At 42.6% G+C, this 26,009-nt stretch overlaps 1 protein-coding gene across 1 annotated transcript in view; it reads left to right on the top strand.

Moving 5' to 3' along the window:
• ADCY10 (adenylate cyclase 10) overlaps positions 1-26,009 on the top strand; it is a 70,667-nt gene that overhangs the window by 6,173 nt on the left and 38,485 nt on the right. Inside the window, exons 6-15 of the mRNA XM_058540139.1 lie at positions 22-118; positions 4,603-4,691; positions 7,219-7,410; positions 9,846-9,964; positions 11,028-11,104; positions 12,906-13,095; positions 15,712-15,767; positions 21,421-21,574; positions 23,980-24,172; positions 24,714-24,800. Of these exons, the coding sequence (XP_058396122.1) occupies positions 22-118; positions 4,603-4,691; positions 7,219-7,410; positions 9,846-9,964; positions 11,028-11,104; positions 12,906-13,095; positions 15,712-15,767; positions 21,421-21,574; positions 23,980-24,172; positions 24,714-24,800 (1,254 nt within the window). The remainder of the gene's footprint in view (positions 1-21; positions 119-4,602; positions 4,692-7,218; positions 7,411-9,845; positions 9,965-11,027; positions 11,105-12,905; positions 13,096-15,711; positions 15,768-21,420; positions 21,575-23,979; positions 24,173-24,713; positions 24,801-26,009) is intronic.

The following is a 26,009-nucleotide window of genomic DNA, read 5'->3' on the forward strand; positions in this document are numbered from 1 at the left end:
CTCTCTTTTTTTTAAATTTAGGTTAATTTCTTAAAACCACCCCCTACTTTTAACTTTGATGAGTTTTTCACAAAGTGTATGACTTTCATGGATTATTATCCTTCTGGTGACCACAAAAGTAAGTACCCTCCGTACTCCGACAGTAGCCTTTGCCTCTACCAGTGTAGAGGTGTAGTAGGGTCTTACGCCAATGCCAAGGGTTGTATTACAAGTGACGGCCTCCTCAATACAGCTCCCAGTCCTTCGCACACACACAGAGGACCTCCCTCTCATTCCCCACAAGAGCAGTGCTAAGCACAACCCTCCTCGGGCCCTCTCCCCCTCCCTTGGCAATGACTCCTTTCTCGCATCTTCCAAACATTTATAAGACTCCCCCATGCTAAAAGAAAAAATGAAACTTCTATAAACCCTACTTTCCCCTCCTAACCTTCACCAACAAACTTCTCAAAAGAGTAATCTGTATGTCTGTGCCTCTTCGTCTATCCTCTCGTTTATTTATTCACCCAATAGACATTGATTGCATGTGCCTCAGGGGACATGTGCTCACCTGCTTTTCAGTCTTGAGCCCCTGACATCTAGCTTCTATCCACCTCTCCTCCTATGTATTGAGACTGTTTATGGCAAGGCCACTAATGGCCATCAGCTTGCCAAACAAGTGACCTCTCCTCAGGCCTCATCCTAGGTGGTTGGCCTTAGATTACTCTCTTTTTCTGCACACTACCTTCTCCTCTTTCCTTGGGTTCAAGAATATTCTTGCCTAGTTTTGCTTTTACCCCTCAAACCATCCGTTTTCAGTGCCCTTGGCTTTGTCTCCTTCCCATTCGTTAAATGTTGGTGAGTCCAGAGATCTCTCCTGGGCCCTCTAGTCTTCCCTGCTCACCTATTGCAGCATGCTTGTTCCATGCCTGACTTCCCTGTGACTCCCAGGGCTGGGACCAGGCTGAGGAAAGCAGGAGCCTAGGGCACGAAGTGTAAGGAGGCACTGCTCTCAAGGTTTGCATGTTGCCCAGCCCTAACTGCCAGATTTCAGCCCTGACTTGTGTCCTGAATTCTAGACTCATAGAATCTAGAGCTCTGGGCTGTCTTCACTGGACATCCAACAGGCACTCCAACATGAACATGTTGTTAAAAAATGATTAAAGAAGACATTTTAGGTGATACAAACAAACTGTATTTAACACTTCATAAAGTGGACAGTCTCCTTTCAGAGAACAAGATGGGGTAGAAGAGAAGAAGCTTTTATAGGATGAAAAATAAAGAAGAAGGAAGAGACAAATAGAGAATATCTGATTGGCTGGGGCCACAGAGTCCTTGTTTGGGGTGAGAAGGCCCAGAGTTGGCTTGGCGTTTGGTGACTGGCTGACTGGATATTCTGCATTTCTGGTCAAGTGGAGCATTTACAGGGATGTGAAAGTCCTCCAACTTTCAATTTGCTGAGGTGGCACCTGGGCAGGGAGAAGCTCCATCTTGGGCCTAGAAATTTATTTCAACAATGTCTAAACTCTAAGCTATTTATCTTTCCCTAAAAACTCTTTCCTCATCCAAACTAGAAACTTCAGAAACATCTTTGAATGATTCTTCTTGTTGCCAAAAACCAAGACCTTGTCACTGTAGCCGAATCAATGAACACGACAAGGGATTGAGGAAAAGAAAGGGAAAATTTAATAATTTGCTAGCAAATGAGGATGTGGCCAGCTTTTGCCCCAAAACTCCACTGTCCTCCCGAAGCACTAGCAGTTAGGGTTTTTAAAGGGAAATTCATGGGAAAGAATGTGCTGTCTACATGACCGCAGACACCTGGTGGGGCAGTTATGTGAGGGTCCCGGACGAGGGTCCCAGGCGTTCTGGTGCCGCAACAGCTGGTATCTTCATCTGCAGCAGGAGGTCCCGTTTTCCATCCATCAATCCTCCTGTGTCACCAGAAACTGGGCCCTAGGGGAGAACGGAAACTGCTGAAGATAATTGTAGGTGATAGTGCATAAAGTTCCAATTAAGGAGAAAAGAAAAAGAAGAAAGGAAAGAAAAGGTTACAGGACTTTTTCAGGTTTTCTTCTGTTACATTCTCTCTCATCATTTCTGTATAGGTCTTGAATATTTTGAACATTACAAATGGTAATTTGTACTTTCACAAAGCTGCAATAGGTAATGGGGTGGGAGGGGGGCCCGGGGAGGAACTGTAGGAAAACTGACCAGGATAGGCCAAGAACCCAAGAGCTCCAGAGATGGACAAAGAGGACTGACACTCCTTGAGCACTACTCCATACCATCTCCTAGATCTTAATGATGCCTTCAACTAAGGGCTTCTTCAGGCCTTATTTGGGGCACCTTAATACTGCAATGCAATTCTGGCACTAAATTCCTGGAGCTGGTACAGATTTCGTAGGTTGAGTCCTCCACAAACTCCCCTCACTTCAGACACCTGCCGCAAGCTCTGGGATCATCAGGCTAGCTGCACTTTTGACAAACTGGGTAAATCCAAAAGTTCCCACAGTGCCCTCAGGTTGCAGTGATGACTCCCAGAACTCAGGGAGTGCTACGCTTATGATTATAGTTTTATTGTAAAGGATATAAACCAGGACAAGCCACATAAAGAGACACATAGGGTGAGGTCTGGGAGAGTCCCAAACATGAAGCTTCTGTATCCTCAGCACACATCTCCCTCCCTGCACATCCGTGTATTGTTACCAACCAGGGAAGCTCGCCTGAGCTTTGGGTGTCTAGAGTTTTTATTGGGATTTTATTAAAGAGGCATGATTGAACTGAATCATAGGCCACATGGTTGAACTCAATCTTCTGTCCCCTTTCCCTCCTCAGAGGTCAGGAGGTCAGGCTCTTATCACACAGCTCAAAGCCCCAACCCTCTCATCACATGGTTGGTCCTTCCAGTGTGACCAGCCCCCATCCTGAGTCATCTAATTAGCATAAATTCAGGTGTGGTCCAAAGGGCCCACCATGAATAAGAAAGACCATCCTATTACTTGGAAAATTCCAAAGATTTAGAAATTACCTCCCCGGTACCAGGAACAAAGACCAGCCAAATTCTTTATTCTACAACTGGCTCACATCCATCTCCATAACCATTGCCACTGTAATGGTCTGGGCTTTACAACTCTCGCTCTCTTCCTGAGCTCCTGTCCTCTCTCCACAGTCTGTTCGTTGTCATTCCTTCTTAGCCTCCATACTCCATACTCCATTCCTTCTTAGCCTCCATACTCACATGAGATTCCAGCCAGGCTAGAGTCTTGAACAGTCCTTTAACCTACTGTGCGTGTTCTTGACTGTAACCTACTCAGTTCCCCCTGCTGGGCATGCCTTCCTCAATCCTTCTAGTAAAATGTGGTAAGTCATTCAAGATCCAGTTAAATTTCTAGTTCTGCTGTGAACTCCTTGCTGATTAAACCAGCTCATAATGACCACTGCTTCCTCTGAATCTCTCTGGTCCTTATGTTCTGTTAGCCCATTTGCCTAACTATTTTTTTCTATTTAACTTTTCTTTACATGTTACTTTTGAATGTTCAATGAGTAAGTGCCTCCAGGAAAAAGCCCGAGTTTCCTAATTCCTTTTTATTCCCACATAGTGCCTAGAATGGTGTTTTGAATATACTCAATAAACACTTGAAAATTAAATTTGCTTCTTAATTTATATCCCTCTCAGACTCCATTTTTGTTTTTCATCTCATTTTTTTTCCACATTATCATTATTCTATTCCCTGCTGAAAACCTATCATCATTTCTTTCTCCCTTATTTATTATTTTTTTTGTGAGGAAGATCGGCCCTGAGCTAACATCTGCCAATCCTCCTCTTTTTGCCGAGGAAGACTGGCCCTGGGCTAACATCCATGCCCATCCTCCTCTACTTTATATGGGACACTGCCACAGCATGGCTTGCCAAGCGGTGTGTTGGTGCGTGCCCGGGATCCGAACCGGCGAACCCCGGGCCGCCACAGCGGAACACATGCACTTAACTGCTTGCGCCACTGGGCCGGCCCCTCTCCCTTATTTTTTGATTTCTTCAAGCTCATTCCTTCCACCTGCTAGCAGTTATTCCAGAGTGTGGAACTCTCAACCATTATAGTGACAGGGACCATAGGGATAAGGAAATCTCATTGCTTTCTTCCCAGATGAGGAAATTGGAGACAAGCAGGCAGTGAGGTGACTTGTCCAGGGTCACACAGTGAGTTGGTACCAAACCTGAGATCAGAAACCAGTCTCCTGAATCTTACTCCTGCTGCTCTTTCAACTCTATCATTCCCTTCCTTCTGTCACCATCGTCCTCTATTGTCATCCCCTCATCTGTCCATTCCCATCACCTGTGGCAATCGTTTTAGCTCAAGTCTGGAGGTAAAAATCTCCCCAAGTTCCAAAGCGTGGTGACAGTTGGAACAGGGTTTTGAGCTACATGCTACTGAATTTTGGGAAACCAGCAACCTCTAAGAACTTCTCATTGGATTTCCCTTGGCTCTGTTTGGCCACTAGGTGTCCTAGAGTCCCTTGACTGAACTGTGAAGACCACTGCCCGAGGGAATGGGGACTGGGAGCCTCCTCTCCCTGGCACTGCAGAGCCCAGCCTTTCTGAGCCTGCCCCTCCTTCTGCCCTCTTAGAGCTCCTGAGGCTTGCGTGCACGCTGGAGTCGGATCCTGAACTAGAGTTGTCCCTACAAAAGTATGTGATGGAGAGCATACTGAAGCAGGTATTTTCATAGTTTTATTTGTTGGCATTTGGGGTGTCGGAGATCTTGGACAGCTGGAAAGATGAAGAAAACCAGTAGCTAGAAATAAAAAGAGGTAGAGCTGACGTTCTCCATGTGTAGGTGACTATAAAATTTATTGTTCAAAACAGGATACTTTTAAGAGTTAAAGGGGGCATTATTCATAATTACACTGTGACGACAGGCATAAACTAGGACTGTGTTGCCTTGTACAGCTGGGCAAACTGTCCCAAGTGTATAAGAACATATGGTTACCCTTCCTATATGCCACATGGCAGAAAACTATCAAGTGGATGAGCATTGGTACACTGTTTCTCTGAGTCACTTGCGTTAGATCTTAGGCTTTGAAAGTTAACAATGCAGATAATTCGAACTCTCAGAACTACCTCCAACCACGAAAGTTTCCCTTTTAATTTGCTTATATCTGGGCTCTCTCAAATGTATTAATCCGTGTGAATTATAACTATTTCTCAGCACTCACCATATGCCAGACACTCTACTGTTTCATGTATTTATTCTTCACCGTCTTCAGTAGACATCTTTATCCTCATTTTATATATGAGAAAACTGAGACCCAGAAAGATGCCAGGAACTTTCCTGAGGTTGTAAAGTAAGAAATGTAGCTAGGATTCTATCTGATCCTTACATTTTTTGCACAGGCTATACGCGCTCGTAATATACGCTTGTTTTAATCCTTAATCTCATCAAAATGCAGTTGTGCCCTGGAGAAATTCTTTGTAGCTCAAGCCTGACCAGTGGATAGCTGCCTTCACGGTGTGTTTTGAAGAGGTATCAGAATGCGCCCCTCCACCTTCAGCCCAATTTAAAAACACTCCCTCTAGTGCCTGCAATTGTTGGACTCTCCAACATTTTTTTTTTAAATAATTTTTTTTATTATTATTTATTTATTTTTTCCCCCAAAGCCCCAGTAGATAGTTGCATGTCATAGCTGTACATCCTTCTAGTTGCTGTATGTGGGACGCGGCCTCAGCATGGCGGGAGAAACGGTGCGTCGGTGCGCGCCGGGGATCCAAACCCGGGCCGCCAGCAGCGGAGCGTGCGCACTTAACTGCTAAGCCACGGGCCGGCCCTCTTCAACATTTTTGAAGCTCAAGAAAGCTACCCCCTTCTTCCCTCCCTCCCTTCTAGAGAAATAATACATTTTGCTTCTTCAGCTGCAGCCAGCTGAGAGCCAAGTCTACAGGAATGAGATACAAGAGAGTCTCCGTGAGTCATTGGGAAAATTGTGGGTAGGAATAATGAACATCGAGTGAAGAGATAACTGCTAAAGGGGCTGAAAGGAGGCAAAAGACAAACCTTTCACAACTTTATCAAGGCCTGCCCTTGCACCCAAAGAACAGAGAACCTTAGAGATATTATGGTTGCATTTTCCAAGCCAAAACCCAGAACACACGGTCCAATAGAATAATTTATAATTAATTAATTTGTTCAATAGATTTAGTATTTAATAATTAATATTTTATTTATTTAATAGTAATTACTTATTTAATAGATTTGTTTGAAAAGTCAAAGAAAATCACTATATTGGTTAGTTAGAAATTATTAAATTATCTTTTATGAAAAGAATCAAATTACATGAAACCAGGACTATCCTAGCCAGTTAGGAAGCATGGTTGCAAGATTCCTTACACACGATTGATTTCCTCTTTCATCTAGAAAATGTGTTTCGTATTGCCAATGGAGAATCTGACACTCTTGTGCTGTTTGGGGGAGAAAATAATGCAGTGATTTTCCCCCATTGGTTTGCTATGGACTTAATTTAACAAGATTCAGGGATGATGATAGGCAGGGATAATTTGGGAACACTTTCCTCTCCTTCGCTGTGCCTCTTGTGGGTAGGCTTGGAGAGAGGAGGCAAGCCAGATGAAATATACCACCCCAGAGAGGCAGGGGCGTGTGGTAGATGGAATATCAGACTAGAAGCCTGGAGATTTGGGTTCTAGTTTGCTACTGTCTCCCTGTATGACCTTGGGAAACTTGTATTATTTCTCCATGCCTCAGTTATCTAATCAGTAAAATGGGGTAATCTGATTTCATTTCATTTGAAGATAAAGTGGGATAGAATGTGGAAATATTCCAGAAGGTACCAGGTTATGAAAATATATGGTTGAATTACACAGCGTGCTATTCTTATCCCTAAATCATAAGAGAGCCAAAAGGAACAGTGGTTCTTTCTCTTATTGTGATGGCTCCTGTTGGCGTGAGGGAGCTAGCAGTTGGGGCAAGGGAGTGCCTGCTGGTCAAACATTAGCAGTACGTCAATTCCCATTGGAAGAGATTTTGATAGTGCGTTCCATTGCCAGCTGCTCGACTTGGGGCTGCCTCTGTCGTGTTGTTCCTCACACATTCCAACTTCAGCTTCCCCAGAGAATCTCAAAAGGCTGGTTCCCTCCCGGGGATACTTTCGGGTGTGGGGTGGGCGTGGCGTTGTGAGGAAGGATTTGCTGCCAAGGACACCCGCTAAGGAAAGCTTCTCTCTGCTTTGCAGATTGACGACAAACAGCTTCCGGGTTATTTGTCTGAGCTTCGCCCGGTGACAATTATGTTTGTGAACCTGTTGTTTAAGGACCGAGAAAAAGCAGAAGTCATAGGCTTGGCCATTCAGGATGCCTGTGTGCACATCAATTCTGTCCTGAGGGTCTCCCGAGGCCAAATCAATAAAGTCTTCATGTTTGACAAGGTGATATGAACGAGGGGGAGGAACCTACTGATGATTTAAGGTCAGCGTTCATGCCTATGGACGTTGGTGAGAAGGAGGGAATAGACGCTTTTAACCTGGACATATCGGTCTTTATTTACAATTATAAGAAGAGCTTACGTGGTGGATATGGCACTTACTACATGCCAGGCATTGTCCTCAACACTTTACGTGTATTAACTCATGTCATCCTCGTGACTACTCTAAGAGGTAGGCACTGTCGTTACTGTCCTCACATTACAGATGAGGACGCGGAGGGAGAGATGGGGACACGGAGACAAGGCAGGATTGAGAAACCAGGTAGTCTGCCTTCCCGGTCTGTGCTCTTACCCACTGTGCTCCACTAGCTCCCACTGTACGTGCGCCTCCAGCCCCGCATACGATGCGGCTCCCAGAGATTTTAGATCAGGTGTCTAGTAACCATCCCATCTCTGAAGTTTGTTTCCAGTAGTCCGCACCTGCCACATGTACATCTCCAGTTCCCCTTTCAGTTTCATGAGGGAGGGGTGGGAGTGGGGGGGTGGGCTTGCCCTCTAGCTCCTGGGTGTTTTTAATCTGCTAGCAACCAGTTTAGAGAAAAACAATGTGATTAACAAATTACCACAGAAGTGCTAGTGAGAATTGATTCCCCATCTCAGGTGTTTTGTATCTTAAGAGCAGAGCACTGAATTACTGCCCCACCCTCCTTCATTCACTATTTCAACAGGCATTTATTGAGCATTTCATAGAAGGCTGAAAGCTAGGGTTGGGCGGCAAAGATGAGTAACTCATCCACGTTGCCACACAACCAGGCAGGAAGACCCAATTCTACGTAAGAAAATAAACTCTGCTGTGAGAATTCTGAGGGAGTGGTGACTTTCAGCCTGGTGCACTCCAGTCCTTCCTTCCATGTTCATTCATGAGCATTGTAAGGAAAGAGCATCGAACCTAAGAGAATGGTCTTTAGTGTCTTGCAGACATGACTTCAACGATTCCTAGCTGTGTGACCTTAGCAAGTCATTGCACTTCTCTGAGCCTTGGTGTGTTCATGAATAATAATACCGATATTATTTGAATGCAGATAGTATTTGCCTCAAATGATTGTTTGAAGTTTTAAAAAATATATATGTGAAGCACCTGTCGCAATGCCCTGCTCACAGCCACCACTCAGTACGTGAGAGCCGCTGTTCTCATTGCTGGAGCCAGTCAAACGCTCACCTTGCCAAGCCACTAAGCACACTTTCCAGGCAAAGCAGACCTACTGGTGCCCCCAAAGGAGTCACCCTCTAGTCTCTGCGTAGACCCAGAATCAGGGCGTCCCTCTCACGTCAAGACAGAGCCCAGTGCCAATGAGCATCTGACACTTGGTCAGATTCTTTTTGCAGAGGGCTGAAGAAATGAGGCATTTTACTGTTCTTTTGCATTTCATCAGGATATAACATATACATTCAAATTTTTAACCCATTGCCCTTAATTTATTATGCTCTTTTTTTACAGACAACAGCATCTGACAGAGGTCATTTTTTAAGTGACTGGTAATAAAAATGCCAAGCTTTAGAGTTTAATCTCTGCTTGGCAGAGTTAAGTTTATGCCAAGAAAAACCACTCCCAGCTTAAGCCTTTATCCCTAAGAATAATAACAATATCTGACAATAAATTTATAGTTTACAAAGTATGTGTATAAATAGAGGTATAAATCATTGTTACATTATATATGTAATATATATAATATATATGTAAACATATGTAACATTACGTTTACAAAGTCTTTATACATATACTATAAAGTATACATATATACCATATAAAAAAATATATAATATACTATATAAAGTATATATATGCTATAAAGTAGCTTATAAAGTGTATATATATGTGTGTGTGTATATATATACATATATATATGTAACATTACCTCTTTATATATATATATAAAACATTAATCCTTTTAGCAGCCAGAGCAACCTTGGCGGGTCTAGGTTACATGCATTTTCAGACTGATAAACTGAAGTTCACAGAGTGTAATCAACTGATCCATGTTTCCACACTTGGGAAGTGGCCTGAGAACACAGATTTTCTGATTGCGGAGCTGGTGCCTTTTCCACTGCTCTGTGCTGCTGCTTAGACTTCAACTTAGCACCTTGCAGCACAAGATCTTGGCCACAAGCGAGGGTAGACAGGAGGGTGCACACAAATAGCTCGGTCCAACCCGTTGTCTCTGGAGCAAAAGCAGGCCCTTCTTGGGCTCAGGCCCTACTGTGGATGACGCACTAGAAGTTGTATGAAGTTTACTACAAATAAAATCGCTGTGAGAGAAATCGTGATGAAATCAGATTCAGAAAGTGCAAACTGCTGCGCCCCCTCCCCTGGGCCTTCTGGCTGGTCCAGTTTAAAGCTCACCATCCACCAGCTGTGTTCACTGACTCTCTCCCTCACAGGGCTGCTCCTTTCTGTGTGTCTTTGGTTTCCCGGGGGAAAAGGCACCTGAGGAAGTCACCCGTGCCTTGGAAAGTGCTATGGACATATTCAACTTCTGCTCTGAGGTCCACAAGATCCAGTGAGTGTTGACCCTTATGCCGTCTGGTGGTCCTTGACCCTCTTGTCGGCTGTGGGGAGACAGGATGAGCATCAGGGAACGGGAAAGCAGAGAGGGCTGTCCTTAACGGATGCCCTCCTGCCTGCATTCATTATTCACATGATGGACAAGCGGAGTGGGCAAACCTGGCCCTGGCGCCGTAAGGTGAGAGAGGGTAAAGGCAAGTCCGAGAAAGGACACTCCTAAAAAGTCAAAATATACCAGGTCAGCAAGAGAATCTGACTGAGTTGTCGCCCTCGCCTTCTGGCTTCCTTCTTGGTAGAGATCAAACTCCCAACACCATGTGGGGGACCTGAGCTGATTTTCAATAACTGGGAGATAAAATGAACCCTTGGGTTGGAAGTTTATGTATTGATCTGGCCTTAAAACAACCCACTCACAGTAAAACTGTTAAGAAGGTAGAGTTTACCATCCCCAGCCCTGGCCTCCAAGAGCCCGGTGCCCTCAGGCTTCCTTCTCTTGAGCACCTCGATGACCCAGACCTGCGGCCCTCCTCTGGTCGACCCTAACAGGTATCACCCCCTTGCCCTAAATATTTCCACCTTCTCAGCCTCTGGTCATCAATATATGCAGCCGTCCTCACGTATTAGCAAAGTTAGCTTTTGATGCCACACATGAGTAACTCTCAGTTACTTCCTTTCCAAAGAATGACTTCATTCTTTCTAGCAATAACAAAGATGGTTAAATTGTTTACAACCACAGTCACTCTACATTCAAAGTCCATTTCAGGTGATGAGAGGTTATCTTCTAGAGAAGTGGTTCAGATGAATACTAAAAATAGAAGAAAAGTACGCTGAGTTACCACTTCTAAGAACTTAGTTCTGTGTCTCAAACTGTCCCCTTTTCATACCTCCACGCCGTGTACCATTGCCCTAAACTAAGTATGAAGGGAAGAGAATTATTTATTAAAAATCCTCTCCCACCTCTCCCACCCCGTTCATCATCATGTCCCCACCCCTCCTACTTTCTGTATGCTCATTGTCTTTCTCTCTCTCTCGGCAACTCTCTTTCTCCCCGGCACCAGTACCGTGTCCATCGGCGTGACCAGCGGGATCGTCTTCTGTGGAATTGTCGGACACTCTGTGAGACATGAGTACACAGGTGTGCTGAGCTCGCTTATCTCCGTGTTTCTCTCAGCAAACACTGTGCCTTGCCGCTGGGCTTTGTGGGAGGAAGGACAAAAATAAGTGAGACATGGGCCCTACCCTCAGAAAGTTAATAGTCTTCTAGATGGAACCAAGCTGTGTAGCTTTGTCCATTGACAGCTCAATGCTTGCAAAGTGTGCATTTCTGGGGCCATGCATGAGTATAAGAAATATGCAGTCATTAGAGGGGAGCAGTGGAGGCTATGAGCTCATGAAATGAGGGGCCTTTATGATACTTTCCTGTTAACATTAAACAGTTACTCCTCTTAATTCCTGGAATAGGTAAGGACTGCTTCTTAAAAATTATGAACACTGGTATTACTGACGAATAATACTATTCTCAAAAGAGGATGGTAAGTAGGTGTTATCTCAAGATTTCACTGCTCCTACCATTACTTTCCTCTTCAATCCTATTAGGGTTTAAGATGTTCAGAAATAATACATTTAAAATACTGAATCCATCTAAAATACTGAAATAGTTATGTCTGCAATGATACAATGTCTGAGACTTTCTTCAAAATAATACAGGGTGGAGAGTAGATAGGAATGAGGATGGGGCAGGATTGGCCATGGGTTAATGGCTTTTGGGACTGGGTGATGGGTATACAGAGATTCATGATACTATGATTTATTACATGGTCAAATTTCTCCATAATAAACAGTTTTTTAAAAAGGAATATCTTGATCAGAAGTATTTAAGTCTATGTTAAAGTGCAGCATTTATTTTTTTATTTTTATTTATTTTATTTTATTTATTTTTTCCCCCAAAGCCCCAGTAGATAGTTGTATGTCATAGTTGCACATCCTTCTGGTTGCTGTATGTGGGACGCGGCTGGACGTCCCACATGAGGACTGGACAAGCGGTGCGTCGGTGCGCGCCCGGGATCCGAACCCGGGCCGCCAGCAGCGGAGCGCGCGCACTTAACCGCTAAGCCACGGGGCCGGCCCAAAAGTGCAACATTTAACACCTAGTTAGTAGTAATATTCAGGGCTTACTAGCAGCCAGGCACTATTCAAAGTGATGTACGTGTATTAACTCATTAATCTTCTTAAACTACCCTCTGAGATAGGTCATATTATCATCCCTATTTCACAGACTAGGAAACTGAGGCATAGAAGAGTTAAAGTAATTTGCCCAAGTAATTTAGTAACATAGCAGTTACAGGTAGTGTTGGGGTTCAGACCTGCAGAGCTTGCCCTCAGAGTCTGTGCACTATTGCATATTACCCTGTAAAATACCCCCTAAATCAATCTTACACACACACCCCTTCCAGCCCCCCATCTACTCACTCGTAAGAAATCACCAAATGAAGGTGATTCATTTTGAAAATGAAAATGTTCATGTGCAGGAACATACAGACACAACTTGATGCCTCATTTGGAGGTCAGTGTCCCAGGCCCAAGCTTGTGCTTGTCTGTCTTGTAGCAGCAGACCAACTACGCCTCCTCTGAGAGCCCTCAAGTCTATGGCCTTACGTAACCCACTTACAGAACCCTCTCCTTACACAAGACGTTCTATCTCTGAGCAGATTGTCCCCATGGCCTCCCAGGTGGGGCAGAATCTTTGCTAATGGCTAATTGAGTCATTCCCTGCGTATTTTTTAATAGCCATCGGCTAATATGGGTATTGAAGGCGAGACTTCTGTGTCATTCTTGAGGGGCAAAGGGAGCAAGGGGTAAAAATGCCACCTGGGGACAGTAGGTCTCAGATCACATTCATTTCTCCCTGCTCTTTGCCTTTTTCCTTCCTGTTGCAGTAATCGGTCAAAAAGTCAACATAGCTGCCAGGATGATGATGTACTACCCAGGGATCGTGACCTGTGACTCTGTCACCTACAATGGCAGCAACCTACCAGCCTACTTTTTCAAAGAGCTTCCAAAGAAAGTCATGAAAGGTGTTGCAGATTCTGGACCAGTCTATCAGTGTTTGGGCCTTAATGAGAAAATGTGAGTGTGGAGTGTTGATTTTGCAGTAGTTTTCAGTAAAGAAGTGGGAGAATTATGATAGCAAAGCAATCAGTCATCCATTTCGGATTCAAAGCCAGTTGATGAAATTGAAATCTATTCCTTCACCAGACCGAGGCCCAGATTTCAAAATCCTTCATCTTTCTCCTATATCTGCTATATCTCCTATATCTACACAGATATGGTCGCATGGTATAAGATCCCATTCTCCCTCAGTACTGAGAATCTAAGGGTTATTCTTCAAAAGTTGTGCAAACAGAACAGAGAATCCCCTCATTTGAGTATTTTTTTGGACCCAGATGGACTCAGTGACCAACAATTAAGTATTTACTGATCATACCAACTGTGTGCCAGGCATTGATAAGGCTAAAAGAGTATAAGATATTGTCCCTCCTCTACATCTTTAGTGAAATATATCCCCCCAAAGCCTAGCTTAGATGTATGGCTGTCATTTTGGGCCTTAAAATCCTTCAATGGCTTCTAATCATTTTCATAATCATGTTCTTCTCCTCCTGGGCCCCCTCCTCTGGGATGTCTGAGTAGATTGTCCTCCCTATCACCCACCCCATCCCCAGACTACTGGGAAGACCACAGTCAATCTTTAAAATCCAGCTCGAGGATCTTTTCCTCTATGAGGCTGGCTCTGGAGCTACCAATCCCAACTCAGACAGTTTAGCTCTTTCCTCCTCTTTATAACTCTACGGCACACGCTCCTATTAGAATACTCACCACACTCATCACAATTATTGACTTGATGTGCTTTTCACTTACTACATTGTGAGCTCTTTGAGGATAGTGACTATTTCTTGCTCTTTCTTATATCTTCAGTGCTTGCACACAGCAGGCTCTCGGTAAGGATGAATAAATGAATGAATAGAGTGGAAAGCGGGACGGTATTACTCTTTATATTAGCAAGCTAGAATCTAGGTCTAAAAGGATCAGATAACAGAATCAGGGCTGCAATTTTTTCAAGGAGTCTTTATTATTCACCTTTGTATTCCCAGGGTTCAACACCGTACTTGGCATGTGTAGACCATCAATAAAGTGCTGTTTGAACAAATGAATGAATAACAATAATTTTTTGTGAACCCTCATTAAATATTAGGCACTTTACCTCAAAATATATAATTTATTCTTAATAGCAGCCATATCAGGTAGAAATGGTTATCATCTCCATTTTATAAATTCAAAAACTGAGACTCAGAGATGTTAAATGACTTGTCCATGGTCATAAATCTGGTGAGCAATGGAGCCAAGGCTGAAAATGCCACAGTAATGCTGCATTGTAGGCAACCACAAAACCTCAGTGGTAAACAGCAATAAACATCTACTTATCTCACGAATATATGGGGTTCGATTGATCTTGGCTGGATTTGGCTGATCTTGCCTTGGCTTGTTCACATGCCTGGGCTTCAGCAGGTTGTTGGCTGATCCGGGATGACCTCGGGTGGGATAAGTGGGAATTCTGGCTGACATGACTGGGACAGTTTGGCCCTCTGTGTGTCATCCTCCATCAGGCCAGCCCAGGCATATTGTCATGGCAACATCAGAAGAGCAAGAGAGAGCAAGCCCAATGCACAAACATTTTTCAAGCTTCTGTGTCATGTTTGCTAACATCCCATTGGCCAAAGCAATCATAAGGCTGAGCTCAGAGTGGGAGGCACTGCAAAGTTACATAGAAAAAGGCATAGATACAAGTGGGAGTGCAGAAGTAGGGTCATTAATGCAGTCAATCTACCACAGAAACCCAGGACTATCTGATCCCAAAGCCTGCCCTCTTCATGAGTTTTCTATACCATCTCTGAAAATAAGAAAGTGTAGAAATACACCTGCAAATATTAACAGGGCCTGGTTCCTGCCCTGAAAGTCACAGTCTAATGGGGAAGACCAACATATACAAAATTAGCTATATATTACCCGGGGGACTCTGGTATGTGCTATGACAGAGGCATAACAATGGAGTGTGATGGTATAGACCAGGGAATGATCCATTTTACTAAAAAGGCTTCTTCAAGAGATAATATCATACACTGGGTAAGCGTATGCACGCTGGCCTAGATTTACATATTGACTCTGTCTTTATCCTCTGTCACCACTAGCCATGGCTTCTTGGGTAAGTTAAACTCTGTGTACCTCAATGTCCTCATTTGTAAAATGGACATAATAATAGTATCTTTTAAATAAGGTTTTTGTCAGGAATAAAGGAAATGATCCGTGTAAAGCACTTGAGCAATTGGTGGAATCTTTCCAGGATGTGAGACAGTATACCATATCCAAGTCCACTGGGTCCCATATTGGGTGTCTGGTTTCCCTGGAGAGGGATCAGTTCTATCAATGCAGACTCAACAAGGATTGATTGGACAGTGTACTAGGTGCTGTGTAAAGGATGCTACACAAGTTGTTTGGACTATCTATTATGAGGTAAGAACTTCTCCTCCCCTCCTTTCCTCTTCTTGGCATCTGCAAGACTTGAGTCAGGGGATAGACTCTTGTTAGAGATTGAAAAGGAGGCTTTCTGGGAATTAAGAACTAGTCACTCCTGCTCTCAGTATTTTCCCATTTTAACTCTAACATCTTGTCTTTTCTTCCTTTCTTCAGCTTGTTTGATATGGCATACCTCAAGTGCAACAGAAATCAGAATTACCTTTTGCTGGGTAGGTAGTGGACCTTGATTTTTAAACTTTTTTGTTTTGTTTTGTTATGTGAGGAAGATCAGCCCTGAGCTAACATCCACTGCCAATCTTCCTCTTTTTGCTGAGGCAGATTAGGCCTGAGCTAACACCTGTGCCAATCTTCCTCTATTTTGTATATGGGATGACACCACAGCATGGCTCAATGAGCTGTGGAGAGGTCTGCGCCCAGGATCTGAACCCGCGAACCCCAGACTGCCGAAGTGGAGCAGGCAAACTTAAACCACTACATCACCAGGCCAGCCCCTGATTTTTAAACATTTATATAGAACTATAACAAAACATACAGAAAAGTACACCAATGATAAGTCTGCAGCTTAATTAATTATCGTAAATTGAACATAGAATCACCATCCAGGCCAAGAAATAGAAAAGTAGCAGTTCTCCAGGAACCCTCACATGCTTTAAACCTCTCCCTTTCCCCAAAGACTTCTAACACCCCAGTTTACTTAGGCCTGTTTTTAAAATTCATATGGATGAAATCATACATTGTATAATTACGTATGCCTTCTTTTAATCAACATTACTTTATGAAATTCATCCATGTTGTTGGGTGTAGCCGTAATTCATTTATTTTCATTGCTATGTAGTATTCTATTTTATAAATATACAACAATTTATCCATCCTGTTGTTGTACAATATTTGAAGTGGTTTCCAGTTTTGGTTCTTATGAATAATGCTGCCATAAAGATTCTCGTACAAGTCTTTTGGTGAACACATGTATACATTTCTTCTGAGTATATACATAGGAGTAAAATTGTTGGGACAAAGGGTACTATTTTGGTAGATGATGCCAAATAATTTTCCAAAATAGTTGTATTTATTTATAGTCTGACCAACAGTGTTATGAGGGTTCAAGTTGCTCCTTAGCCTTACCAACAACTTAGTTTTATCAGTCTTTATAATTTTAATAATTCTGTTGGATGTATAGCAGTATCTCATTGCAGTTTCCATTTGTGTTTCCCTAATGTGGCTGAGTTCCTTTTTCATGTGTTTATTGGCCATTTGGACATCATCTTTTATAAAGTGTCTGTACAAATCTTTTGCCTATTTTTCAATTGGGTTATATTTTTATCGTATAACTGCTGGAATTATTTATATATTCTGGAAATGAGTCCATTGTCATTTGTTTTTACTGTGCGTAACTTTTCCCATTCTTTGCTTGCCTTTTTACTCTATTAATGATGTATTCAGTGAAGGGAATTTTTTATTTTAATGTAATCCAATTTATCAATCTTTTCTTTTGTAGTTTGTGCTTTTGTGTACTGTTTAAGAAATCTTTCCTCACCCAAAAGTCGTGAAGATATTTTCCTAGATTCTCTTCTGGAAACTTTCTGTTACCTTTTACATTTAGATGTACGATCCATCTGGCAGTGATGGTTTTGTGATTCTTGGTGATAGGGACCCTATCATATGAAAGCTAACTCGAGAATAGACAGGGAAGTAGACATAAAATGAGGTAGAGATACGCCCTCTGAGGGAAGAGACCCGCATGAAGATTGGCCTGTGGATTCTGAAGGCAGCCATTTCTAGTAACATTGTAATTCCTTCCGTTAGACCTGAACATCTCTAAAAGTATCATTATAAATGAAATCTCGGTCATGACTGTGTTAGGACAATTAAGAGGATGCTCTGTCCCACACTTTGGGGGAGGCCAGGACAGAATCTTGATGTCAGTAGAGCCTAAAAGAAGGCAACAGGTCCAGAACTGCAAAGAGCACTAGGCAAGCAGTGTGCCCCGCCTTCACTGCACTCGGGTGTTTTTCAGAGTTGGCAAGCAAATCACTTCTAAGTCCAGATCCCCAAACTCCTGAAGGCTAGAGAGAAGAAGGAATGCCCACTCTCACCCTCCTCCGAGGCCTTGCTTTCCATCCTAGGATGTGCTTGTTGTGATAATGGTTGACATTGAGTGGAAGTCCTGACTCCCCTCGACAAGATTGAGGACTCAACATGACAGTCACATTAGAACACATGGGTATAACAAGCATACATTTCTCAGTCTGGTCTGGTTGCCTTTGGCCCTGATTCCACCAGTGTGAGGTAAAGATCAGGCCCTGGGATCTTTCCTCAAAGCCGTAGCCAAAACAGACCATCAGAGGTTAGGAGTATGGAAATGCCCTCCTTCTACCAGATCTCCTATAAATGACATTGTATATGTTAACAACATAGATGACAACAGAACTATAATGAACAGAAAGTGGTTTTTTAGGGTCAAAAATACATGCAAGGCATCAAAAAGAATAAAATACCTAGGAATAAATCTTACCAAGGAGGTGAATGACCTATACAATGAGAACTACAAGTCATTATTGAAAGAAATCGATGATGACATAAAGAGATGGAAGGATATCCCATGCACGTGGATTGGAAGAATAAACATAGTTGAAATGTCTATATTACCTAAAGCAATCTACAGATTCAATGCAATCCCAATCAGAATCCCAATGACATTCTTCACGGAAATAGAAAAAAGAATACTAAAATTTATATGGGGCAAAAAAAGACCCCAAATAGCTAAAGCAATCCTAAGAAAAAAGAACAAAGCAGGAGGCATCACAATCCCTGACTTCAAAACATACTACAAAGCAATAGGAATCAAAACAGCATGGTACTGGTACAAAAACAGACACACAGATCAATGGAACAGAATTGAAAGCCCAGAGATAAAACCACACGTATATGGACAGCTAATTTTCAACAAAGGAGCTAAGAACATACAATGGAGAAAGGAAAGTCTCTTCAATAAATGGTGTTGGGAAAACTGGACAGCCACATGCAAAAGAATGAAAGTGGACCATCTGCTATCGCCATTCACAAAAATTAACTCAAAATGGATCAAAGACTTGAAGGTGAGACCTGAAACTGTAAAACTCATGGAAGAAAATATAGGCAACACATTATTTGACATTGGTCATAAAGGAATCTTTTCGGATGACATGCCTACCCAGACTAGGGAAACTAAAGAAAAAATAAACAAGTGGGACTTTATCAGATTAAAGAGCTTCTATAAGACAAACGAAACCAGAATCAAGATGAACAGACAACCCACCAGCTGTGAGAGAATATTTGCAAAACATACATCTGACAAGGGGTTGATCTCCATAATATATAAAGAATTCACACAACTGAACAACAAAAAAAAAAACAAACAACCCGATCAAAAAATGGGGAGAGGAAATGAACAGACACTTCTCCAAAGAAGATATACAGATGGCCAACAGACACATGAAAAGATGTTCAACATCACTAATCATCAGGGAAATGCAAATCAAAACAACACTAAGATATCACCTCACGCCCGTTAGAATGGCTCTAATCACCAAGACAAAAAACAACAAGTCTTGGAGAAGATGTGGAGAAACAGGAACCCTCATACACAGCGGGTGGGAATGCAAACTGGTTCAGCCTCTATGGAAAACGGTATGGAGATTCCTCAAAGAATTAAAAATAGAGATACCTTATGATCCAGACATCCCACTACTGGGAATCTATCCAACGAACCTGACATCAACAATCCAAAGAGGCTTATGCACCCCTATGTTCATTGCAGCATTATTCACCATAGCAAAGAAGTGGAAGCAACCTAAGTGTCCCTCGACTGACGATTGGATCAAGAAAATGTGGTATATATATACAATGGAATACTACTCAGCCATAAAAAAAGACAAAATCGTCCCATTTGCAACAACATGGATGGGCCTGGAGGGTATTATGTTAAGTGAAGTAAGCCAGAAGGAGAAAGACAAACACCGTATGATCTCACGCATATGTGGAATATAAACCAACACATGGACAGAGAAAACTGTATTGTGGTTACCAGGGGCAACGGGGGTCGGGGGTGGGCACAAGGGGTGAAGGGAGTCATATATGTGGTGATGGACAAACAAAAATGTACAATCCAAAATTTCACAATGTTAAAAACTATTAAAACATCAATAAAAAAAAAATAATACATGCAAGGCAGTCCCAGATATTAGGGCCTTGTTTAGATAGAAACAAGGTGCACGTCTTTCAAGTCAAGTTGACTTAAGCTCATTTTAAAGTCCAGCAAAAAAGACAATCCATAAGCTCTTACGTGTTGTGTGTGTTCTATGTGAATAGAACACAGAGGGCTAGAAGATTCCGCCAGGCAGCCTTCTGGGCCTCATCTTCTGAGTTCATATGTGAGCCTCAGGACGAAGAAGAATACTGCACATCTCAAAAAATTGAAGTTCCAATGCATTTTCAGAAAGGAAGTGTTTCGTCCAAAAGCAGCAATACAGTCTGCAAAGTGGTTCTCACTAAATCCTACCCGGAAGTTTACATTACCAAGTAAACACTTAGCTTCTTTGAATATAACATCTCAACTTAGAGCAACGGTCCTGGTTTTCAACAGACGTTAGATAACACCTGGGTGCATTTTACTCTATCCGTGGATATCACAATGGGCCCTCCACAGTGACCTGTCCACCGGAGAAGGAAGAGTCAAGCTCGAATGTGTCTCCAGCTCTTTGACAGACATTGCTCACTCCTTGAAATTACAGTTCTGCCAGTTCCTTGCTGTCCACCCAGGTTTCAAAGACTGTGGGCTGAGTTTCAGATTTCAGGGAGGGCTGAGTTTCATATTTCAGGGAGGGCATCCTGTTACATATATCTAAAAACACGTAAGAAGAGGCTGGCCCGTGGCATAGTGGTTTAAGTTCAGTGCACTCCACTTCAGTGGCCGGGGTTCTTGGGCCCGGATCCTGGGTACAGACCTACACCATTCATCAGCCATGTGGAGGTGGGGACCCACATACAAAATAGAGGAAGATTGGCACAGATGTTAGCTCAGGGTGAATCTTCCTCAGCAAAAAAAAAGAAAAAAAAGCACAAAAAACATAAGAAAAATAACAGGGATAGGGTTGTAACCCAAGGTGACTTTTATTTTCTTCTTTTCCTTCTCTAAGTTTTCCATATTTTCTACAGTGAGCATGTGTGAGTTTTATAATCAGAAAAAACTGTAAGTTACTTTTACTAAGAATTTAGGTTGTTCTTATGATAGAAATTATCTATACATGATTTTTGAAAGCAAATTGAATTTTCTTGTCACTGATAATGCTTCTAGTAGCCCTGAGATAAGTATAATTTCTCATTTACAGAAAGCAAGTTGCCCTCACAGAATCAGAAATAAAAATATTTTATCCATAATTGTTCAATATAGGAGCCCTAACTTTAATAAATTTATTTCCTGATATAATAATCTATAGATAACTTCTAGGCCGTTATAGAAAAAAAGGGGAAAAAATGAGCATTAGGGTCAGATAGGCTTGGTTTAACTCCTGGGTGTGGAATCTAAGCAAATCTCAGTTTTCTACACCAACATTGAATGGACATTATAATGATCATGAAAGAATACTTTCCCTCATGGCTTGTGGGAATCAAAGAAAACTGTAAAACCACATTGTTAACTGGAAAGCTCTAGAGAAAGATTTAAATAATTTTAAAAATGCACAAGACCTCAAAAAAGTCCATGAAAACTGCCAAGGAAATTCCAAAGTTACTCTTAGAAGTGGTATCACTATGTGCTTTTTTTGTATCTCTAGACTATTTTATGTTGATTGCGTTTGCTCCCTTTTTAAAAAATAAAAATCACAGGACGTGATAAGGAGATCGAATACTTCATGTGTACTATGAAGGAATTTTTGAAGTGCAACTGCAGCCGAGTCCTAATGTATGAGGGATTATCGGGATATGGAAAAAGCCAGATACTTAAGGAAATTGAGTACCTGGCCCAAGGTGAGAATCACAGGTGAGTGTCTTGCAATGACCATTTCTTGGGAACTCAGAGAATGCTGATATCCTTAAGAGTTTCATTTATTTTAATGCTCCTCTCCTTTATATAATTTGTTGTATATAAACTACTCACAATCTATTGATTATTGGATGCCATGCCCCTTGTGCTAAATAAATAATGATAAACATAGTGAACTAAGAAAATGAGAAGCTGGGCTGACCCCTGGAGATCCTGATTGAATGCCAGGTGGGGCTTGGATATTAATATTTTAAAGCTTCCTGAGGGCCGGCCCCATGGCTTAGCGGTTAAGTGCGCGCGCTCCGCTGCTGGCGGCCCGGGTTTGGATCCCGGGCGCGCACCGACGCACCGCTTCTCCGGCCATGCTGAGGCCGCGTCCCACATACAGCAACTAGAAGGATGTTCAACTATGACATACAACTATCTACTGGGGCTTTGGGGGGAAAATAAATAAATAAAATCTTAAAAAAATAAAATAAAATAAAGCTTCCTGAGTAATCCCATAGTGCAGACAGGTTGAGAACCACTGGCACAGGTGTTGAGACCAAGGCTAGATTGGGTCTGCAGAACAACCACATACATTTATCCAGCTAGCTGACAGAGACTCACTGCTTCAAACCGTTCAGCCCTGTGAGAGGGGATAGGGAATGATAGGCCTCTGGCTTTCCTGTGGAAAGCAGATCTAATGTACTTGCCTTATACTGTTTATCTATTTTCGTATAAGGAATGTTATGAGGACTCTCTTTGGGACAACCCTTCCAGCACCCTCGTGGCAGTGGAAAGTGTGATATTCAATAACAGTGATGATGACCAAGATGACACTGACTGTGTCTCATATTCCCTCGCCATCTAGCCTAAAGGCTTTAAGGAGAAAATGCTTATTAACCTTAGGTTATTTTCAGCTGTATTTCTACTCTGTTTCAATGAGAGGCCTGAGAAAGGCCAGTTTTAAAATATCTTTAACATTGCTAAGGAGATAGTTCATAACAACCAGGAGACATTCATTCATTCATTCATTCCATCACTTATCGAGTACCTACTATGTTCCAGGAAATGTTAAGTGCCCTATTAGTTTGCTAGAGCTGCTGTAACAATGTAGCACAAACTGGATGGCTTAATCAACAGAAATTTATTGTCTCCGAGTACTGGAGGCTAGAAGTCTGAGATCAAGGTGTTGGCAGGGTTGGTTCTTTCTGATGACTGGGAGGGACAGTCTGTTCCATGCCTTTCCCCTGGCTTCTGGTGGCTTGCTGTCAATTGTTGGTGTTTCTTGGCTTGTAGAAGCATCACTCCAATCTCTGCCTTCATCTTCACATGATGTTCTCCCTGTGTGGTGTTGGTGTCCAAATTTCCCCTTCTTATAAAGATACCAGTCGTATTGGATTAGGGGCCCCCCTACTCCAGTATGACTTCATCTTAATTTACCTAATTACATCTGTGATGATCCTATTCTCAAAGTCACATTCTGAGGTACTGAGGGCTAAGACTTCAACATATGAATTCTGGGGGGACATGAGTCAACCCATAACAAGTGCCAATACCCTGAAGATGAATAATCTTCATTATTATGAAGATTATTGATCCCTGCCCTCAAGGAGCTCTCACAGAAGAGGAGAGAGAGAGAACAATAAAAATATAATGTGCTGAGGACAATGGTGGAGGCGTGCAATAGAATGTTGTGGGAGCTAAGAGAAAGGGGTATGTAATGCAACCTTGGGGCATCAGGGAAGATTTCCAGGAGGCTACACCTGAGATTTATAGATGAACAGGAAATAAGGGATTAGGATGGACCGTAAGAAGGGAGAACATTCCAGGCTGGGGAGACAGCCTAAGCAGAGACATGGAGAGAAGAAACAGCTCTGGGTGTATAGGGAACTCTCACCAGTTTGTTGGTGGTGGAGGGTAGACTGCTGGGCATACAGTGGCAAAAAATGACAAAACGAGGCTTTGGCAAGTCTTGTGTGTCCCATAAAGGAGTCTAGACTTACACCTTCAGGCAGTGGGAGCCACTGAACAATTTTGAATAGGAGAGAAGATTTGCTTCTGCCTGGATCCTGCAGGCTTCTGTGAAGGGGCTGCGTTCAGAGAGTCATAATGCTCGGCAGGGCTAGGAGCTGGGTACTCGGTCACAGAGGTGAGAGTAGAAGGGCCTGGACCAAGGCCGTGGTGGTAGGACTAGAGAAGAGGGGATAGCTAGGTTAGGTTATCAGGGGCTGGGAACACAGTGGAGTGAGCGAATGTATCTGAAGCAGGAATAAAGAACAACTTCCAGATAGCTTGGGGAATTTCTTTTATGAGGAATTTTTCTGAATATGAAGAGTCAGAGCTTTCCTTCAACCTTTATTATTTTCAAAAAATATATTTAAAAACCCTCTTCTGATTCTCGACTTTCTTATAAACAGGACTATTGCTATTGCATTGACTAAGATCAACTTCCAGCAAAATTTTTACACCATCCAGATACTGATGTCCAGTGTACTAGGTCTGGATACTTGTAAACATTATAAAGAACAACAGACCAACCTTCAGAATAAAGTCAAGACACTGTTGGATGAAAAGTTCCACTGTCTTCTTAACGACTTTTTCTGTGTCCAGGTAACTAGCTAGTAGTAGACTTCTGCAAGAAATAGTGACGGGGCAGGTGCAGCAACTCCTCCCTGATGCTTTATGACTTAGCATCTCTTTGGCCTTTATCCTTTTCTTTTCTCATCTGGAGCATCCAGGTGGTAAGGAAATGGCTCCCAATCCTCCTTGAAGAGCATCCACCTTCCTGAGACATAGTGGATGTATCTAGAAATACTGTACTCAAGAAAATCCAAATGGCCACATGCAGATTCATTTTTTTTCTCACCTTTCCATCATGGCTATACTATTCTAGCTAGTCTGGGGCACAAGTCACTCTTCTCCCACAGGTGACTGCCAATGCAGAGACAGAGTGTGCCCCGTTCTTTCTTTCTTTCCTATGTCTATTAGATTCAACGACGTAGAGTATTAGAGCTGGAAGGGATGTTATGTATTATCTAAGACATGAGGATCTTAAGGCACAGAACAGTAGAGTGGTTTGCCCAAAGTCACCCAGCTAGTAGCTCCTTTTGCTATTTTCCCTTACTCAGTATTCTCATAATTCTTTATACAGTTCCCTATTTCACAAGAGGTTTCCAAGATGAGCACCTTGAGAAAGCAAAAGCTGTTGGAATCATTGTTTCTGAAGATTTTGGAGCAGGTAAGAGCATCTGTGAGTCCAGTAAGGGGGGAGGAAAACTGGGCCTCTCACCACAAAGCCAGGCGGCCGGAGGGTTCAGACTCCACTGGCAAAAAGCTTTGAAGCGTATGAAAGCTTTATCCTAAAGTGTTTCATTCCCCTCCATCCTTCCAAACCTTGAGCTAAGAGTCTGTTCAAAAGTTAGCTATACTTGAAAAAGGGTCCCTTAACCTTCCTCCTGGGAGTTTGGCCTCTCCTTAAAACCAGCCCTCGTTTTTTCTCCCTCTGTATGAAATGCAGTATATCAAAGTGGTTACGTATGTAGGCTCTATAGTCAGACTACCAACATTTGAACCCTCAGGCCTATCACTTGCTCCCTGGGTAACCTTGAGCAAGTGACTTCATCTGTCTGTGCTTTTGTTGTCATCCATAACATGGGGAAATGACAGTGCCCAGCTCACTGGGTTGTAAGGTTTAAATGACTAAATTATGTGTAAAATACTTTAGAGCAGTGCCTGTTCTTTCATCGGAAACACTCAGCCAATGTCACCCCTCTCTCTGAGTAACCTCAGGATTGTCCACTACGTGTGGATGATCACCACGTTTATCCCCATCTCTCTGTTAAGCACCAGAACCATATTTCTAAGAACCTTCTATATATTCCACGTTGATGTAGTAACTCACACTCAGTTCAGTGTCTAATAGTAAATTTATTTAGTTTTTCCTAGTCCAATGCCCTTTCTTTCTCATTCTGATCCTGATCCTTGGTTTAGTCAATGGCAAATTCATTCACCCATCATTTCAAGCTGTCTTTGCTCCCTTCCTCACCAGTTGCCACATCTACTGCATCTACTCGGTTGCCAAGTCCCACTATTTCTCCCTCAGGTGGTCTCTGGAATCTCTCGTCCTCTATTCCAGGCTGTAGTTCAGGTTCTATCTCTTCCTGTACTATTTCCATAGCTTTCCAACTAAACTTTGTGCCTCGGACCTCTCCACTCCAATTCACCTTCCGTATAACTGCAGAGCATATGCAAATCACACCAACCCATGCTTTATACTATCCAAATAATTCCCAATGCTAATGAGATAAAAGCCAAAAGATTTCTTTTTTTGGTGAGGAAGACCAGCCCTGAGCTAACATCTGCCAATCTCCCTCTTTTTGCTGAGGAAGACTGGCCCTGGGCTAACATCTGTGCCCATCTTCCTCCACTGTATATGGGACGCCGCCAC

This window comes from Diceros bicornis, chromosome 4 (assembly GCF_020826845.1).
Source record: "Diceros bicornis minor isolate mBicDic1 chromosome 4, mDicBic1.mat.cur, whole genome shotgun sequence".
Classification (NCBI taxonomy): domain Eukaryota; kingdom Metazoa; phylum Chordata; class Mammalia; order Perissodactyla; family Rhinocerotidae; genus Diceros; species Diceros bicornis.